Genomic DNA, 21,299 nt, shown 5'->3' with positions numbered 1-21,299 from the left:
TTTGGTGGTAATTACGCACACGCATCAGCCAATATGATAGTGTATAGCTAGTTGGAATTGATGTTATAAGTCACAAGCATAGAGAAGGTGTCTAATTAGTTTGTCCATAATGGACAGGCTCACATATGATTAAAGCTTTACACTATTCTTTTCAAAACACATTACACACGTGATCGGAACAAAAAAAACTACTGGTGCCATCTTGATGATGTAATTTTGTAGTTCTAGAACGCTGGAGCAACCGCGGTAGCGTGTAACGAGCAGCTCCGCGTTGCAAGTTCGAAGATGCTGCTGGTCTAATAACCGAGGCCGCAACATCGCTGGGATTTCAACTAGACCTATTTACAAGTAAGAAACACTGAGTACTTTGTATACTCATGCAGGGGGCGGGGTAGGAAGGTAAGCGTCCACCTTAAACGAGCCTCCTATCCTTATCAGTGCCTCCCCGTAGACTCAGATTAGTCTTCGAGGCAACAACGGACAGATGGGCGCTTTACAACTTGTTTTGCTTCTGAGGATGTGAGAGCATTTTTGGTTAAGTCAATGCCTGTCGAGTGGGGGCTTAGTTGGTCCGTTTGGCTGAGAGGAGACTTAGCATTCATGCAATTCTCCATGGTGGCAGGAGTTTACCAAGCCAATGTAAGAGTTTATAAGACGAGTATGATACAGCTTCAATGTGACACTTATAATGCATGGCTATACAAACCCTCATTTATATACACCATGAGAGGGGCTGTTCTATTTAAAGATGATGACTGTATTTAGACATTTGAGCATCTAGTGTTTGTGCTATGCCTTTCTGGGTGTTTGAGAATTCACCAGCAATTGCCGTTGATTTTACTGCCCTCTGTGGATGAAGAGTTAGTGTGGAGGGACATAGTGTATTGAGAGAGCGGAGAGACGGGTTGATGTGCAGCACTCCTTTTCTCTCCCCTATAGTTTCCTCTTCCTCCTTACCTTCCACAGAGCGGGGCCTCATATAATCCTGAGCACGGTCCACGTGAGGTGAGGTCCAGTCCCCGGTCAAGCTGGGGGAGCACTTTAAAGTTTCTAACATCTATATACATCTCATTCTGTGAACCCAACAAGGAAATTAATGTTTATGTTTTTTGATTTTATTTATTGTAGATGCCATCTGCATTCCTTGATGCTGAGGATTTGTAGACTACAGGTTGTATTTATTCCAACCTTACATATATTTTCTCTATTTTTGATCAGCACTTTATTCTCACAGGGTATGATTATCACTTGTATATGCAGTAGCAATATTAGTGAGCAGAGGCCCTGAAGAAAACCTTGGGATAATAAGCCTGATTGGCTGAAACATGTTGGCCCTTTTTTGGCAGCTATTTGTTTAAACTGCCTTTTTGCACCGTTCTGTATTTAAACTAGGAGTTGTGTCTACACCTTAATAAAATGTTTTTTATTTTTTGCCACATCACCCTATTTTCATTCACCACTTATTTCTGTGTTTTGCACTGCATCTCATTGTCTTTGGCGATCAACTACTCAGTTGCTCATTGTGTTTTCCAAAATGATAGTGGGGCAGGATCAAGCCCACTACTTATGGAATGGTGGTCTCTATGATCAAGAGACATACCATCTCAATAACTGGTTGACCAAATGATAATACTGATCACTGAGATAAGTTGATGGCTATCCAGACAAACTGGGCTGGATTTTACCACATATCACCATAACGTTCCTTTCCTGTTGCAAGTTCTTCTCTTCTTGGCTGCTTGGTTCTTTGGTACTACTTTACTTTTGTGAAAGTGCAGCTTGCTTGCCAGAGTTCTGGCTTCTAGACCCCCGGTTCGTTGTATGTCTGGATTGGTCAAAAATGCTCACCTTCTACAATGCTGCTCCTTTACTTTTAAAGCCTTGCACAAGGGGAAACTTTGAGAGAATATGGAACAACAGATGAGAAAGGATGGGCTTGAATGGAGTGGAGGGGCATTCTAGGAATGTGTGTTTAGGTCTCTGATGGACCCTGTCGCCAGGGCCAGTGGCACTGACCTCCCCACTCTGAATTTCTGTTGACCCGTTTGGGCTGAAGATAACCTATGAAGAAATACACCAGACTGTTGCAAGACACAGAGGTGCCTGGCAAGGACATGGCACTTGGGGAGTGCTGGCAGGCAGTGTAGGCTACCATAAAAGCTGCTGCTGTGAGAATCAGAGTGAACCAGTTATGAGGAGCTGCAGCAGAAGGGCATGGGCCTGAAGCCCTCTCACAGTGAAGAGGAAGCTGTCTAAAAGCGACATTTTGAATATCTGCAAGGTGTAGAGGTATACAGCCTTGATTTGACCACCCTGGTGGATGCAGCACACCTCCAGGAGAAAAGCATTGGAAACCCTATGCTTTCATTTGCAGCATTTTCATGGCCACTGGGCTAAAATAGTTCAATATTCTCCCAGTGGGGCAGTGGCTTGGAGAACCAAACAGTGGATGGCATGTGGCATTTAAAGATCCCAAATACTATAAACAAGCATTGACAAAGCCAATAGGTCTCGCAATGGCTTTGCTGTTTTTCTTTTCATTTACAAATCCGAGTTTGATTGGTGAATTAAAAAATGTAACACAATAGCATTTTTTAGGAGGTAGTAATACAGGGGTCTCATGTTGGGGAAACCAACATGATTCCTGCAGGAGGGGAATGAAGCATAATGGGGAAAGCAACATGTAGGGCGGGGCAGAAGCAATACGGAGGGTGGGTAGGAAGCAACATGGGCGATGAAGAGGAATGTACACAGGTTGTTGCAACACGGATTACACCCCTATTCCATTCACTCTTCACAAGAATGCAATCTGCCGAACTTTGTGAAATATGAATAAGGTACCACAATGCAGTTAGAAAGTCAGATACATCAATGGATGTGTCGCATGCCAGCAACAGAGCCAATGGAGCACGTCTTTCACACAAGACACCCCCAGTCGGCCATAAATTATAGAAACTTTATTTTTGTAAACTAGCACGGAAATATTTCTAGCAGCATTAGTTATTTAATTTATGTGAGAACTCTGCCAAGTTAACCACCAACTCAAGAATCAAGAAATAAAGAACAAAAATGGAATGTGGGCTATTTAGGAAACAAACAAAACAAGCATAAGCACAGCGCGTTGTCTGTAAATAGAAACCTGACACACGAGGAATACAGCTGCCACTCTGCGTGCATCTGTTTGATTCCGGGAGCAAAACGCTGTGGGAGTAAACATTACAAAAGAGGTGGGACATGCACCTGCCTTTAGCCATTTGCATGCTTTCATTATTGAATGACACACGCAAAAGCCAATCCAATGTGTGGGAGGAGTCAGACCCACATGGAGAAAACACAAGAAGCCTCGCAGAGCAGCGCATGCGCGCTGCTAGGCTCGACCTAAAAAAGTCCAGTGCCCCAGAAAAACTAGCGAAATCGAGCACATTGCACTCCGAGTAGGGTTTATGCCAATTGGGGCCAGCTTGCTGCATTCACTACCCCGGGAACCCCAGGCTAACTAGAGGGAGCCTGTGAGTCAGGAGTTCGCTGCGCACAAATGCAAAAGGTGAGAATGGGGTGTTAAGGGGGGTAGAGGAACATTAACACCAGACAACAAACAACGAGACAGGCCATGCAGAATCATATCACCCACTTTAGCTACTCTGAATATTTATTTTCACCTAATTTCTTTGTTCTGCATGCATTGTATTTTACAGGTTTAAAGTGCATCCTGTATCTCTTCGAAATAAACACTGGCTCATACCTGTCACGGTGATGCCATCTGAGCGCTGACACCACACTGCGCGTTCATTATCTCTCCACGGGCCCATTTTCCACTCGTAGTCATAACATTTGCCACCTGCATTCAATTGCATAGTATGAATTATATTGTTCGTTATGTTCATCCACAGTTCCAGCAAACAACTGAAAAACAGCATGTCGCATAGTAAAAATAACGAAGTGGTTGGCCTTACCTATGCAAGGCCTCGTCTCCAGGACTTGCTCCGGGCACGTTTCCGTGTTATCAAGCAGCTGATTTATGAAGGCCTTCGACCGCGACTGGCGCCCGACTGTTTCAAAGCTCCTTCCGTCGATACAGGTCAGCTCACAGGTGCTCCATGTCGACCATTCAGTCAGATGGCAGTCACCTGTTGAAAAACACAAGAACTTCTCAGATACAGTTGCGTCGCAAAGAAGCCATGTAAGCTGTTGAGGTAATGGAACGCAGCGTTTTTCAAGGCTCAACGGGCCCCTGCGAGCACTAGGCCCTGGTGCCACTGCATCTTCTGCACCAACGGAAGCTAATTCCTTGGTAGATACCATGGAGGGCAGATTCCTGTCTGATGCAGGTGCAGTATATAGTCTCACTTCTTCTGCATGAATGTTTCAAATTTTAAGAAAGTACATGTAGGGCCACTGGAATTATGCGATTCTACAGCCAATGAGTTTGAAACAGGGCACAAGTCCTACAAAATGAAGTGGGGGGACTGACACTATGCAAATGACCGCATGACGTCACGTGCCGAACGTGTCCCGGTGTCTGAAAATGACAGGGGACACGTTCAGGTTATTTATGTGGGGCCCAGCTTCTTGGCAGGGGGACGGCGTCCACCCTGCGAAAAGAGTGGGGGGACGCCGTCCACCCGCGTGTACCCGCTACTCGAGCTCTGGTTTGAAATAATTAATGATTTCCTGCATTCACGCATAATCCATCATCTGCTGCATAATCTGCAAATTTTAACCCAAAAAAAAATGTTTCTAGTTTACTTTAAACGGATCAAAAGTTACAAAAAATGTGGTTCCTGCACACCGCAAGGCTTTTTGCAAAGGTTGAGTGGTAATCTATCAGTTGCTAATTGTTGTATTTGGATGTTAAATTGGTGCTAATTAAGGTGAACTCTTTTCTCAGAGAGTCACCAGCTGTAAAAATGTCAAAACAATGAAGTAATCCTATTAGGTAGAAAGCTTTATTCGAGTTGCATACTCATAAAAGCACAACATACATTTTAAAACTTCGCAATTGATAATAAAACATTTAGTCAAATACATGTTTATAAAACAGTTGTGCAAGTTTGATCAATATAAAAATTAGCACAGATTTAAAACAATAATCAAAACACATTTGAAGAAAGTGCTCTCCGCCTAATGGACCAGGCCCACCCCAGATACTTAGCTATTCCCATGACAATAGGCTCCTCCGTGGTGGTACAGATAATTCTCTGAGCCTCAACAGCACTGGATGTCCCAAGGTTCTTACAAACTGGGGTTAACCATACCCTTCTTGGGGTGGCATAGGCGTTACAAGCAAATAGGAAGTGACCCACACTTTCATTAATTGTGCCACATGCTGGGCAGCACAGGATATTCCGACTCTTCCACCTGCCTGTTAAATGTCTCAGGGGGAGGGAGCCAGATCTTAGCTGGAAAAACAACTTCCTGTCCATAGGGACAGTTATGCTGTCCCAATACTGTTCTAATATGGGACACATTTTGCTTTCCAAGAAGCGACCACCCATCGAATCAGATTTTACCCCCCTCCAAAGCCTACCATCTATCCACTCCCAATATAGAGTTTTAAGTGTGTTTTTGCTTGGGAAAACTTCCCCCGCGGGGTTATCATAGAAGTTGGAAAGACCCAGTTCACCTAACATAACCCTTAAGTTTTTCAACCATGGTATTTTATGGAAGGTGTCCATTTTAATTATTGCCAGAAACCCATCTGTATAGTGCTTAATCTCGGGGGTGGACCAAAGTCGTCTCCAATATAAAATGGGACGCAATCTAGCTCGATCGCTGACAGATCTTCTCCCCAGGTCAAGACTAAGAGGGATTAGTGGGGTGCTCTGGGGAAGTCCCGTAATTCCCCTAAGGAACCTGTTTTCTGCTATCTGTAGGGAAGTAAACTTTTCAAAACCCCACAGCTCAGCCCCATATAGGGCCGACCCTATTGCCCTTGTATCATATACAGCAAGGACAGGTTTTATGGGCTTTGTTTTTGATCTTTTGTGCTCCACCCGTAGAGCCCCCGAAATTTGCTGATGTTTCAAAACCGCTTTTTCTATGTGGTGGGACCAGCCGTGGTTATCTGCTATTTGTACCCCCAGGTAGGTAAACTTCCTTACTACCTCAAGCCCGATGTTATTCATGTGTATCCTAGGGCGAGGTTTACATCCTCGGGAAAAAGCCATCAATTTGGTCTTACCTATGTTTACTTCAAGTCCATGCTCCAGACAGAACTCATCAAAGATATTCAAGGCACGCTGTAGCCCGGCCAGGGTCTTAGACATTTTTAACGTATCGTCGGCGAACATCAGGATTGGAACCCTGATGCCCGCTAACGAAGGTGCATCCACACTAGCGTCCAGCATCCTGTCAACTATCCCATTAATATATAATGTAAAAAGCAAGGGTGCCATTGCACAACCTTGGCGAACCCCTAGTTCCACTGGAAAGTCGATGGAGGATTGGCCGTTTAACCCCCACTGGACTTTAGCAAAATTGCTCTCGTGCAACCTCATAATTATAGTGAGCAATTCTGCTGGGATGCCTATCCTATTCCAAAATGTGTCTTTTCTTGCCGCACACATACTTTAGTCAACAGAGCCTCATATGTTTGTCCTTCTGTGCTGCAACATTCCAGAGCTCCTAAAAATATAACATTAGCCAAATGCAGTGGACAGTTCAATGAGCAGATGAATGAAGTGCCAACTGACTGAATGATGAAAGCTATGATAACGCAACAGGGTGTGGTGGGGCTGGCTCCTAGATAAAGAAGTAGTGGAAAAGTAATTCAGCAGAGGGACAGAGAGAACGAAAAGCTAAGCAGTATAAACATGCAGAGAAAGTTTATTATACACTGGGGAAATGATTTCAAGCTGTGTGGAAAATGAAAAGTTTCACTTTTTGACTGTGAATATAAAAAAGGAACGTTAAATGACTATGTTATAGTCCCTCTACGTAATTGCCAATTGTAATTACGATCAAGGAAAGTGAAATGTTATTGCTACCTTGGAGATTTTAATGACAACCTTTTTGTGAAGTGGCAAGATAAATTCAGTTTTGATCGACTGTTGTAAAGCGAATTGAATTGTGCAAGCTTTAGTTTTATTGTTTTTTAATGAATTTGTTTTTTATACGTGGAAGGTGACGTTTTTGCCTATCCATTTCTACCTGATCACACATACATTTGTATTGTTTTTTGATCTTTTATCAAATGATACTAATGTTTCATATCACCTCCAGGTAAGTGCTTTTCAATGGTTAATACAAACATCTACTGCAAACTCTTGTAGTGTACACCACCATTTCCTTATAAATAATGTCGCTCGGTCTCTGTTTTGTTTTAAAAAAAGGTTTCTAAACTTTTATTGGGCTGCTTTAACTGCAAAAGTCACTTGCTATTTGTAATTTTTCCCCGGCTTTGCTGCTTTGTTCACTCTGATGGAACTGAGGTCAGATGTTGCATCCTTATTGGTTCAGGCGGGTATCTAATCAGGACAGCCCTGGGAGGAGCCTGTTAGAGCTTTCCCGGCATTTAATCGAGATCATGGCACACCGCCCATCTGCGCCCATCATCGCCTGGAAGGCACAAGGGCATCCTGCCTCTTTTTTTCTCCCATAGGCTTGTATGCTCTGCTGGTGAACTTCATGCTCTTAGAATGTATTCTCAGCCCAATAGTGAGCATAAGTGAGCCTGAGATGAGTTACTTCAGCGTTGCCAAACTTGCAGTTTTGTGCTCAGTTTGTCCACACCTAATTTTAGGATGCCTTCCCTGACTCTGTTTAAATTTACGGCGTTCAGGCTCCACAGGGTTAACTGTCACTTCCTGGTTTAACATCATGCTAATGTTTTTGACTTTATTCAGGACTATCATATGCCCCTGATGTCTTGTTCCTCACCGAAACATGGCTGAGTCAGTTTATGGCGGCGGGACCGGTCTTAGCGCTTCCCCCTGGTTATCAGTTGAAGAATATCAACAGGACTAGCGGCAGAGGGGGTGGCATTGCAGTGATTGGCCAAGACAGTTATGTTAGCAGTTTATCCCTCTGTTCTATCCCAGACTTTGACAGTGTCCTTTTTAAAATGTAGCTAAACTCAAATTTCACCCTCTCAGGACTTCTTATTTATCGTCCTACTATTCCTCCATCAGGAAGGAGCTGACCAATCTTGTCACCCACTGACTATTAAAGCAGCTAACTTTAACATTCTGGGTGATCTCAATCTTCATTTAGAAGCTACTCATGAATGTGAGATTGCTAACTTTATAGACAATCTTGCCACTTTGCAATTAAGTCAATTGGTGTCCAGTGCTGGTCACCTTTTAGACCCATTTTTTTGCAACCTCTGCACCGTTCGGTCTGCTCCCCCTATTCTTATCGTGTATCAAGAGGGAGAGAGAGGACCAGATAGCTAGTCCAGATCCCCGGTTTATATGTTAATTAATCAAAAAGAGACTAGCTGGATTTGGGGGGAGTTTGACTAGATTTAAAGTTTTATAAATCTAAGTGACTCAGTCTTGTTTTGTCAAGGGATGGTGGCACCTGATGGGTGTCCTTATAAAGCCCTCACCCACCAACCTAGTTGGTGGCATGCTTCATCATCGGGCCCACCCAGTGACACCTAGCATGTCCCGGGTGTGCTACGACGCCTGGTTACAGCGGAGCAGGTATGTCACTGTGTGTGCGGTGAAGGGTGATAAGTTAGTGAATTTAAAACGGCTTGGCGGGGGTCCCAGTACCCTAAGGGTGAAGTTACTTTATTACCTGGGCCTCCGTCAGCGGTTAAAAATAAGGCTGTGGGACGTTAGAGGCGAGTTACGACCTCCCACGTCCTTTGGAGTATCAACATGTTTCAGCCAGTGCCTTATCGATATGCTGGCTTTCTTCAGGACAGATAAAAAGGGTGTGTGTAATTAAAACTAGTGGGTGTGTGAAACAGACTATGTGTCTACACACCCTAAAGTGTATCTATGTGTGAGAGGGGAATGTGAGTGTGGAATTCCCTAACAACCCTGTAACCTAGGGGTTGACTTGTTAACCTACCCCCATGAGTCTGATTAATTCCCCTGTTTACTATGTCACCCCCCTTGTTTTATGAGCCTTTTAGTTCTGAGTAATGGGACGTTTTCCCTCTTATCCCCCTAGTTTATTACAGTAGTTTATGAGTGTGATTCATAATTATCCAATGACAGGCTCTGGACCAGCACTGCCACTCCTAGCCCACAATGTGCCCATTATCTCACGTGCCCACACTCCCTCGTAAATATTAGAACACAGAATGTGCCGAAACCGCACAATAACACACGCGCTAACTCTTAGCGCGTGCGCACTCTTCCGATCTGACCCCACCAGACCGGTATCTCCCCAATGCGCACGTGCGGCAGCTAACACTCCTTCGCGCATGCGCTCTACAAGATAATCTCACCGCGCATGCGCGGACCCTGTCCAGAAGTCCGCGAGCATGCGCGCAGCACCTCGCGCACACCTGAGCGCTATCGTGACTCGGCAGCTCGAGTCTTTCCACCATTCCTTTTGCCACACAGGTGCCCTCGCTCAACCAATCAACCACAGTATATAACCCTGCAGCTAAGGGCACTACTTACCGGTTCTGCGAAGAAGGCACAACAGGTCCAAAGCAGGCACTGGCCAGTAATCCTGTGAGTATGCTGAACAGCCATCACTACTATGGGTAAGCGCTACCACTCTTTTCTCCCTACAGGTCTCCTAACCTCAGTGGTCCTACCTTTCTCTTCCAACTAGGACCAATCCCTTGCCACTTCAATAACCTTGAAGAGAAAACAACTTAAAACTAGCGTAAGAAGTTGTCCTTGCGCCTCATTTATCTTCACCTTTCTCACCACTGTTTAGAAATACCGCTTTTTTAACCACTTCACCTACGAAGTTCTAGTGCGATTTTTCACTCTAATGGTACCACCAGTATCATTACACTATTAGCCGCTTATAGCCTGCACCCCTACGCTATTAAGCCGGCTGTTGTAAATATGATACAATACCTCCCAGTGACTCTCTTTTCTCCTGTATGTTTTGTCTTTGTCCTTACATGTTACATGTACAGGTGTTCTTGAGAAGGGAATCCCCCCTCTCACACATAGATACACTTTAGAGCGTGTAGACACATAGTCTGTTTCACACACCCACTAGTTTTAATTACACACACCCTTTTTATCTGTCCTGAAGAAAGCCAGCATATCGATAAGGCACTGGCTGAAACATGTTGACACTCCAAAGGACGTGGGAGGTCGTAACTCGCCTCTAACGTCCCACAGCCTTATTTTTACCCGCTGACGGAGGCCCAGGTAATAAAGTAACTTCACCCTTAGGGTACTGGGACCCCCGCCAAGCCGTTTTAAATTCACTAACTTATCACCCTTCACCGCACACACAGTGACATACCTGCTCCGCTGTAACCAGGTGTCGTAGCACACCCGGGACACGCTAGGTGTCACTGGGTGGGCCCGATGATGAAGCATGCCACCAACTAGGTTGGTGGGTGAGGGCTTTATAAGGACACCCATCAGGTGCCACCATCCCTTGACAAAACAAGACTGAGTCACTTAGATTTATAAAACTTTAAATCTAGTCAAACTCCCCCCAAATCCAGCTAGTCTCTTTTTGATTAATTAACATATAAACCGGGGATCTGGACTAGCTATCTGGTCCTCTCTCTCCCTCTTGATACACGATCATATTGGCAGCGCGCAGCTGCGAGAGCATATTCAACCATGGCCGAAAACCATGGTTTAACCTTCACTGAGAACGACTTGGCAGATATATTATCTGACCCGTCCTTCCAAGCGGATTTTAACATTTCCAACACTATCGCACAGACCACCGATTGGGAGACCCTCACAGAGAAAAAGCGCAACAGGATACGTACTATTCTTCATGGGACAATCCTGGCCCAATACCTCAGAACTAATTCGGCTCCAAGGGGCCTTCTAGTAACTAACGCACCCAGGATCTTCCTCGATGACCCCACGTTTAGGAAGGACTGGGCCCAGATCGCCTGGCACTGTACCAGGGAATGGATGATATTCATCTTAAAAACAGCTAAACGCCTATCGGATGCCATAATGATTGAAATCCAAACCACAGAGAGCCATTTCAAAGCTACCATCACTGCATATAAGAAAAAGTTAGATGACCAGAACAGAGAGATTAATGAATACAAGGACTATTTGACCCAGGCTAAAATCAAGAAATTTGAAAAAGATCTCAAAAAATTTAGCTACGCAAAAGTGTACCCGTACTCGGAGGAAAACTATACACCACCAACCAAGGAGACTAATATGACCAACTCTTCAGGTGACGACAGCTCCGTCTCAAGTGATTCGAGCAGTGGATCACAAAAACGGGGAGGTAGAGGACGAAGAGGACAACGCTGGCCTAACACCTGGCAAGGAGGACAACCTAACCAATTCTATGTTTTCCCACCAAACCTAGGTCACATGCAAAACCCCTATTATGGCTTCCCCACCATGTACCCCCCGGGACCAATGCCGCTCTTTGCAGGCAACCAGGGCCCAAGTTTTCCTTTTTTAGGACGGGGCCAAAGGGCGCAGGGACGTCGAAGACCAACCCAGCACAACAACACACAGGTCCACTGGGTCGAAGAAGAGAACCCAGTCAGTTCCAACACACCCCAAAAGTCAAAGGAAGCAACACCAGGACCGAGCAAATAGTAAACCCTGCCACTCAACCATCACTAGTGTTCAACTTATCCAGTACCCCGCTATCACAAAAAGAGCAGTCAGTCTTGGAAAAAGGACTGTCATTTGTGCCCACCACTAGACTTGATAAATTCAAATTACATGCTGAACTGGCACAATTTTTCAGAAAACTAAAATTAAAGTCATTCTTTGAAAAACACATCCCTGAAAGTGACCAACCTCACGACAACCCGAACACCACGGGTCTCAGAGTCAAATCTACCTTCGTACCGCCACCCTCTACCATACCTGCCGAAATCACCACATTTGAACAGGCAGTATAGCACGACATTGAGAACCTTAACCCAACCGACCACTTTAACAACCTGTCATGGGAGGACAGACAAACTATACAACGCCTTCAAAATAACCCCACGCTAATCATAAAACCAGCTGACAAAGGGGGAGGCATTGTGCTGCAAGACAAAATAGATTACGACACTGAATGTCGCAGATTGCTTAGCGACAACAGGAATTACCGCAGGCTGGCACAGGATCCAACAGACCAATTGCGAACTACCATTCATACACTTGACAAAAGTGCAGCAGATGCGGAGCACATCTCAAAGCAGGAAGCTGAATACCTTTGTCCTGAACATACCAGGACACCCTACTTCTACACGGTACCCAAAGTCCATAAAGGCAAAACCCCACCACCTGGCAGACCAATTGTATCTGGCATCAATTCCCTACTAGAACCACTCCCCCGTTACTGTGACTTCTTTCTGAATCCTTTGGTACAAAGAACACCCACTTACATAAAGGATACCAAACATCTTTTGCAGGTGATAAACAATATTGACTTTGACCCTGACACCCAACTACTGGTAGGTAGGGCTTGACGTGGAAAGCCTGTATACCAGTCTCCCACAAGATGCCACCTTGAAGGTTCTACATGACAGCCTGGCAGAATCACCCTGGCCTTACCACACTCCGAGGAGTTTCATACTAACATGTGCGACCCTGGCTCTCAAAGAAAATTATTTTGAATATGAGGGCACCTTTTACCTACAAACAAACAGAACGTCCCGGGGCATCGTTTTCGCGCCGAGTGTGGCAGGATTATATGTACATCATTTTGAAAGCACCAACATCTCTGTAGAAACTAACCCATTCAGTCACCATATCCTGAAATGGCACAGGTATATTGATGGCATTCTGGTCATTTGGCAGGGCTCGCAGAGCGATTTGGACAGATTTCTGACCTGGCTCAACACCAGAGACCCATATCTGAACTTCACTAGCACAGCTAGCAATCATCAACTTCCCTTCCTAGATCTGGAAATCACAGCCAAGGATGGGACCCTCGCCACCACCACTTACTACAAACCCACAGCAAGGAACGCATTGCTCCACTACACGAGTTTCCATCCCCGTCCTCTCAAAGAAAACTTACCATTTGGTCAGTTTCTCCGCATACGGAGAAACTGCACTAATGTTAGTGATTACAAATCACAATCAGCAGATCTAGCCACCAAATTGGAAAACCGCGGCAACCCGAAGGCTATCATTCGGAAAACACAGAAAAGGGCGAGAAATCAAAACCGTGACGCACTCCTTGAAAACATCGTCAAGGAGGAGGAGGAGCAAACAATTACTTGCGTCACAACCTACAACACAGCCTCCAATGAGGTTGCAAAAATCATCAAAAAACATTGGAGAATCATCAATTCCGGACAGAGGAAATGGGAAGCACCCAGGTTCGCATATAAGAGGTGCCAGAACCTGAGAGACCAACTGGTAAGCACCCGACCGAAACCACCGCCAAAACCACCAGAAAACACAATACTCAATGCATGGGGCCTGCCCAAAATCACAGGACACTACCCCTGCAACGACTGCAGTGTATGCCATCTAACAACTCACAGCAAAACTTTGAACCTTGAACCCAACAAGATCTGGTCTCAACGGAACCACACTAATTGCAATTCACGTAACGTGATATGCATGCTTACATGCACGTGTGGCCTCCGATATGTGGGGATGACAACACGCAAAATCAAAACCAGAATAACTGAGCATCGTAGCACCATACGATGCAAAAAGAACATCAGTAGGTTGACTAACCACTTTATCACCCACTGCCATACACCCAATGACTTCAGTTGGACAGTCATTGAACAAATCCCTGAAAGCCCCATCAACAATGACAAGAAACTCCTTAGCAAAGAGCAACGATGGATATATCGCCTTTCAACTGCCACACATGGCCTGAACGATGCTATCCCCTGGAATTCCCTAACAACCCTGTAACCCAGGGGTTGACTTGTTAACCTACCCCCATGAGTCTGATTAATTCCCCTGTTTACTATGTCACCCCCCTTGTTTTATGAGCCTTTTAGTTCTGAGTAATGGGACGTTTTCCCTCTTATCCCCCTAGTTTATTACAGTAGTTTATGAGTGTGATTCATAATTATCCAATGACAGGCTCTGGACCAGCACTGCCACTCCTAGCCCACAATGTGCCCATTATCTCACGTGCCCACACTCCCTGGTAAATATTCGAACACAGAATGTGCCGAAACCGCACAATAACACACGCGCTAACTCTTAGCGCGTGCGCACTCTTCCGATCTGACCCCACCAGACTGGTATCTCCCCAATGCGCACGTGCGGCAGCTAACACTCCTTCGCGAATGCGCTCTACAAGATAATCTCACCGCGCATGCGCGGACCCTGTCCAGAACTCAGCGAGCATGCGCGCAGCACCTCGCGTACACCTGAGCGCTATCGTGACTCGGCAGCTCGAGTCTTTCCACCATTCCTTTTGCCACACAGGTGCCCTCGCTCAACCAATCAACCACAGTATATAACCCTGCAGCTAAGGGCACTACTTACCGGTTCTGCGAAGGAGGCACAACAGGTCCAAAGCAGGCACTGGCCAGTAATCCTGTGAGTATGCTGAACAGCCATCACTACTATGGGTAAGCGCTACCACTCTTTTCTCCCTACAGGTCTCCTAACCTCAGTGGTCCTACCTTTCTCTTCCAACTAGGACCAATCCCTTGCCACTTCAATAACCTTGAAGAGAAAACAACTTAAAACTAGCGTAAGAAGTTGTCATTGCGCCTCATTTATCTTCACCTTTCTCACCACTGTTTAGAAATACCGCTTTTTTAACCACTTCACCTATGAAGTTCTAGTGCGATTTTTCACTCTAATGGTACCACCAGTATCATTACACTATTAGCCGCTTATAGCCTGCACCCCTACGCTATTAAGCCGGCTGTTGTAAATATGATACAATACCTCCCAGTAACTCTCTTTTCTCCTGTATGTTTTGTCTTTGTCCTTACATGTTACATGTACAGGTGTTCTTGAGAAGGGATCCCCCCTCTCACACATAGATACACTTTAGGGCGTGTAGACACATAGTCTGTTTCACACGCCCACTAGTTTTAATTACACACACCCTTTTTATCTGTCCTGAAGAAAGCCAGCATATCGATAAGGCACTGGCTGAAACATGTTGACACTCCAAAGGACATGGGAGGTCGTAACTCGCCTCTAACGTCCCACAGCCTTATTTTTAACCTCTGACGGAGGCCAGGTAATAAAGTAACTTCACCCTTAGGGTACTGGGACCCCCGCCAAGCCGTTTTAAATTCACTAACTTATCACCCTTCACCGCACACACAGTGACATAACTGCTCCGCTGTAACCAGGCGTCGTAGCACACCCGGGACACGCTAGGTGTCACTGGGTGGGCCCGATGATGAAGCATGCCACCAACTAGGTTGGTGGGTGAGGGCTTTATAAGGACACCCATCAGGTGCCACCATCCCTTGACAAAACAAGACTGAGTCACTTAGATTTATAAAACTTTAAATCTAGTCAAACTCCCCCCAAATCCAGCTAGTCTCTTTTTGATTAATTAACCCCCTATTCTTATGCCATGGACCGATCATTTTATGATCCCCCTGACTCTTCACTGCTTGGTCAAATACTGACTATTACTCCGGACCAGACCATGAAAAGCACTTGGCATAAACTTGACCCTCATAAATTTGGAGATTACATACAGACTAACCTGCCTCAGTTTGCCTCGAGCGTAGAGGCAGTTAATAGCACACTGCATTCCTGGCTTACTTCAGCCTTAGATATTTTTATCCCCACTAATAGAAAGAGACATGCCACTCCCTGGTTTACTGAACCTCTCATCGCTGCAAAAAAACACTGCAAGGTCCTAGAACGTTCCTGGAGGGAAAACCTACGACCCTATGCAAAACAAACGATATAGAGCAGCCACTAAATCCTATCACAAGTTGATTTGGAAAGCCAAGGCAGATTGTAATGCCAATAAAATCAGGAACAATAGGAACCCTGCCAAGGACATTTTTGATTTAATGAATAGTATCATTAAACCTTCCCTCTCTGCTGACCCCATTGACACCTCCAGTGTGCTTTTGTGAGATATTGGCAGATTTCTTTAGTGCCAAATAAATGACATGTATCAACTCTTCCCCCTAATGCTCCTGTGGCTATCCCTGGCACTACTACACTGCTAGTTGGCAGCAGTTTTTCGCCAACACTCAATGCATTCCCTCTTCTGTGTCTACCTGAGTTGTGTAACATTTGTAGGCAACTTAAACCTGGCTCTCCTGCTGATCAGCTTAAACCTGTTTATCAAATTCCATGACTCTCTCCTTCCACTCTGTCTAAAAGTGATTCATTTCTCCTTGTCTTCGGCTCACCTGCCTAGTCCCTAGAAGCAGGCCGTGGTTATCCTTATTTTGAAGAAACCTTCCCTGGATGCTTCCAAACCAGAACATTTCTGGTCTATTTCTCTCCTCCCTTTTCTTGCTAACATTACAGAGCGACATGTCTATGGGATTCTAACGAAATCCCTGGACGACAACCACATCTTGGACGCCTACCAAAATGGTTTCAGGACTGGGCACAGTACGGAATCTGTGCTTCTCGCTGTCACCGCACAATTTCCCAGTGCCTTGGGCGAAGGCCACTCCTCAGCCTTGAGCCTATTGGAATAGAGCACCACATTTGATTCAGTGTCTCACAAAATCCTAATACAGCGCCTACAAAGCATTGGGATAGGCGGGGTGGCATTGTCATGGTTTGAGTTGTTTCTGTCTGAACACTCCTTCCAAGTTATCCCACCTACTCATAGGTCCCACCTTGATTCTCTACCTCATGGTGTCGCCCAGTGATCTTCACTGAGCCCCACCCTGTTTAATGTCAACATCCAACCTCAAGCACAGGTTATCAAATCTACTGGGATTGCTATGATATCCTATGCCAATGACACCCAGTTTGTGTTCACCCTTACAGATAACCTGCCAATGGACTGGTCAAATTTTCAAAGAAGACTGTGATTGCAGAATGGATGAATGCCACTGCCTCTGCCTGAATGCTAATAAATCTGAAGTCCTTCTTTTGGGGAAAGACACTCTTTCTTGGGACAACCATTGGTGGTCCTCTTCTTTTGGGTCTCCCCCCCCACACCCAAGCCCACCATTAAAAAATTAGGAGTCCTCATGGACAGTACAATGGACTTGGAGGCACAAGCTAAAGTGGCTGTTGACACCTGTTTTGGGTTTATGAGAAGCCTCAAACCAATCCTTGGGCTTGTTGATTCCAATACACTCCACACTACTATTCAAGCAGTAATTCTGTTTTGACTTGACTATTGTAACATCTTGTACCTTGGCAGTATCAAGTCAGTCAGAAGACTCTAGTTTTCCCACAATGCTTCAGCTAGGCTGCTTTTTGTCCTTCCAAAGTTTTTCCATGTATTGAGACTAATTGTACTGGCTTCCAGTCGAGAAACGCATCCATGTTAAGACCTTGTGCACAGCCCATAATATCCTGTTCTCCCAAATAACTCCTACTTTGTCCAGTCTCTTATCTTGCTACAGACTCTCCCGCCACCTATGTGCCGCTGACCTCAACTTCGCCACTGTTACCAGAGTTCGGGGTTACCGAGCAGGTAGCCATTCTTTCTGTGCCAAGGTTCCCACCCTTCGGAATGCACCTCCACTTTCCATTAGAAATATTAAACACAATCTGTTATTCAGAAAATCTCTGGAGTCATGGTTGTTTTGTACCTAAATCCCTTTGTTTTCCTTTGAGATGCCTAATTCTAAGGTCCAGCGCTGGGACGCCCTCAAGTTGGTAAAAACACCAATAAGGAACCTCTGAAATGACCTACATTATTTCAGAATGACTCAATCGACAATTTTAATGGATGCAGCACATATGAAAAAGTTTCAAGCAGACATATTGTTTTTCATTTTATTTATTTTTCTTTTTTTCTTCTACTATTTGTTTTCGTTTGATTTTCATATGTGTGTTTCTTGAAAATCAAACGAAAACAAATAGTAGAAGAAAAAAAGAAAAATAAAAAAAATGAAAAACAATATGTCTGATTGAAACTTTTTCATATGTGCTGCATCCATTAAAATTGTAGATTGAGTCATTCTGAAATAATATAGGTCAGTTCAGAGGTTCCTTAGTGGTGTTTTTGTAGTTTCTCCCTCCTCTAGACCTAAAATTAATTGTGGGAGTACCCTTTCATGTTATTACTTACGCCCTCAAGTTGGGACACCTACGCACTCAATAAAACCCTTACCAAATCATAACAATATGTTTCATTTTAGCAGCTGAATGTTCACCTGCTTCGTATGTATGGTATGATGTAATATATTGTGCTACGAAAAGGTCTTGAAGCAATATCTTTTATTTAAAGCGTTTATTTAATACCAATGTGTTATACTTTCATATGTCACACAAATGCACCACTTGAACCCTAGATGTCAATGGAAGATTTATCAGTCGATAAATATATTTTAATTGCATCAATAATCAAAATTGGTTGCCATCTGTACATATAAGCAGTGTTTTTTCTCAGAGGAAAGGTAATTTAAAGTTGTAAGTTACTTTTAAGTAAACGAAGCTAATGAAAAGAGTGAAAAACCCTACAGGGCTAGACTTAGAAAAGCGCAACTGCGAGAAGCAGTGGTTTGTTAATCAAAGGTGACACCTTACTCCCCTAGCGAGCAGGTTTCATGTTGACAGGCATTACTGCACATTTGTGGCATGTCCGGTTAGCACTTCCTGTGCCTCCAGGAGTGTGGGCCTGCTGTCGTCAGCGGGCCCCTGGATCTACTCTCACTTGGGTGGCTGAGCAGGTGTCATAGGATGGGCTTTAAGTTACGTGACCAGTGAAATTAAACCAATTTTTTTTCTTATTCTGATAAAGTAAAAAGTCAAAGTAAAGAATAATTAATATACGCGAATGTTCCTTCGCTGCGTAATTAACGATGTCCTGGGTACCACAAGGTGTAACAATATGAGGTTGGGTCCTTATGAACCAAAGGAGGCGGGACCTCTAGTTGATTAATCAAAACAAGCAGCTGTTTCTAAAGCAACTGTTTGTTTTGATTGTTGTGCACCACAACACAAGGAGTTCTTTGGCCCATGTTCCTTGCAATGCCCATTTTGCCTCAGATTGGATCCGTTGAAGAACTAAGCAGCGTTGCCCCGGCACGGAATCTGGTGTATGCCGTTGTGACTAACGTTTGTGCCTGCTTCTGCTCGCACTACAGTCCCAGACGTGCCTATGCACACCTGTTGCACACTGCCTCTCTGTGTTAATGCAATATACTTGCGTAAGCAAAGACTTTATCGTCCAAGCACAAAGATATTTTGTGAAACAATCCATTTGCAAGATTTGGTCTTGCACTCGGCAGGAACTCGGTGAGTATTTAATATTGCGAATTTCCACACAAGGGGCAACGCTCAAAGCTTTAAAAGCTTGTATCCTCCCTGTCTCCAAAGTGCAGGTCTTTAAGTGGGGGGGGGGGTCTGTAGAGGTCTGAGCACCCCCAGTTTTTTGGGGGGGCCTCAAAAGGGGTCTCTAGGGGGCTCTATGTTCGGGCCTCAAAGGTCAAAGTTAGGATGGCCCGACGTCTGGTTTTTGTTGGTGTTTCGGGTAAGTATGCACGCGCACTGCTTAAGGCGTGATGTCATTGTAGCAGGAAGGGAAATCCTTTGAAGAAAGACACTTTCTCTCTGGATTTCTCTTCTCTTTGAACACGCAGCGCCACCTACGTCATCGTGCCAGCTATCGGCACAAAAAAAGCTGGTTAGAACCAGCACAACCCTGCTTTTACGGCCTGCAGCAAGATTTCTCCAGCAACCAGTGTGACCCTGCTCTGCCATAAAGCAAGTGAGGGACGAGGGTCTACAACAGAATCCAGCAGCAGTGAAAAGGAATCTAACCTTTGTGACGCCTCCCCAGCCCTACCAGCACCGTCAGGACCCTGCCTACCCATCAGAGCGCCCTCATCCAGGATCCTTCTGAAGCCACACATGACTTGCCCTCCCAGCCTGCAAGCCCGCAATGTGAGTATTTTAATGGCCTTTTTTTTAATCCCCTTCCCTGCAGCTTTCTCATTCCGCCGCAAAGCGCCATTCATCTATTTAAAAACTCTCTCACTGCCAATGCTGACTTGTTCTGTTTATTGATTTATACATGTGGTGGTGAAGCACACTCATGGAAAGCACTGCGTATGTATAGAAAAGATAGAAAAGTCCTCCGAAGGGAAATTAAGGCAAATAAAGCACCACTGGTTCCCAAGAATTAGAAAATATTGTTACAATATTACGATTTAGACCACGCCCTTACTCAGATAGGCCACACCAATTTAAGACATTTGCCAAGCCCCTTTTATAGTCTTTCCCCACCTAAAGCCCTGCCAAAGTGATTAACGCATTAAAGTGACTCAAGAAGGTGAGAGAGAATTTTGGACTTGGCCAAAAATGTATTAGTACAGTTCGAACTCTGTGTGATATATAATCGCTAGAATCGCAGAGTGACACATATTACTCTAAGCTGTTTGAGCCATTGGGGCATGTGCGAGTTTACACTCTTTTAAATATGGAGGTTGGAGTTATAAAACATTACATAATTGCTATAACCATTCAAACACACCTCTCAGGGAAGTTATTGATCTATTTAGTAATTTCAAAACCTATTTAGAAAAATATAGTAACAATTAAGAAGTCAAAAACAACAAAACAATCAAAGTTATATAGGAGGAACTAGAGATATGAAGCTTTTAAATATTATGGCAAAACATGACTTGAAAGAGTACAATACCAAGGTAAAGTATTTCTTTGTTGTTAACCAGGACCTAAACTCGATTTCAAGCCACACCTAATGGAGCAGAGGTCAGCCACACTAAGCTACTCACAGCAGGTAAAGTTTTTACCTTGGGACTAAATCTAATTTAAGGAGCTCAATATCTTCAAGCAGAACAAGGTTCAAGTCTTAAGCTGGTGAGGGACATTAGAAGTCAGATACGTCATAAAGCTCCTGCTGACGCTGTCAATTTGTCATGAAAAGCTCCAAATAGAGCAAAGTTGGATTTCAAAGCTGCCAAGGTCACATTGCCCCTGGGATAGACCATCCAACTCAACCCAATCCAAGGTTTTAACTTCATACTTAGTCACATCACTAGCGGGGCAAGACTGAAAGCTGTATGTACTTAAGCCTCTGCGAGGCTAAATACTTTTACCATCAGGTTCTTCTCAACCAGGTTTGAATGTGGGAAAAGTGTCTGAGTGTGA

At 44.6% G+C, this 21,299-nt stretch overlaps 1 protein-coding gene across 1 annotated transcript in view; it reads right to left on the bottom strand.

Moving 5' to 3' along the window:
* The window catches only part of THSD7B (thrombospondin type 1 domain containing 7B), a 1,756,834-nt gene that overhangs the window by 89,604 nt on the left and 1,645,931 nt on the right, over positions 1–21,299 (bottom strand). The window contains exons 22-23 of the mRNA XM_086957451.1: positions 3,954–4,127; positions 3,743–3,838 (exon numbers count right to left, since the gene is read on the bottom strand). Coding sequence (XP_086813577.1) covers positions 3,743–3,838; positions 3,954–4,127 — 270 coding nt within the window. The remainder of the gene's footprint in view (positions 1–3,742; positions 3,839–3,953; positions 4,128–21,299) is intronic.

The sequence above is a fragment of the Lissotriton vulgaris genome, chromosome 2_1 (genome assembly GCF_964263255.1).
Source record: "Lissotriton vulgaris chromosome 2_1, aLisVul1.2, whole genome shotgun sequence".
In the NCBI taxonomy this organism is placed as follows: Eukaryota; Metazoa; Chordata; class Amphibia; order Caudata; family Salamandridae; genus Lissotriton; species Lissotriton vulgaris.
The sequence above is the reverse complement of the archived record's forward strand: the minus strand, read 5'-3'. Positions and strand labels throughout refer to the sequence as shown.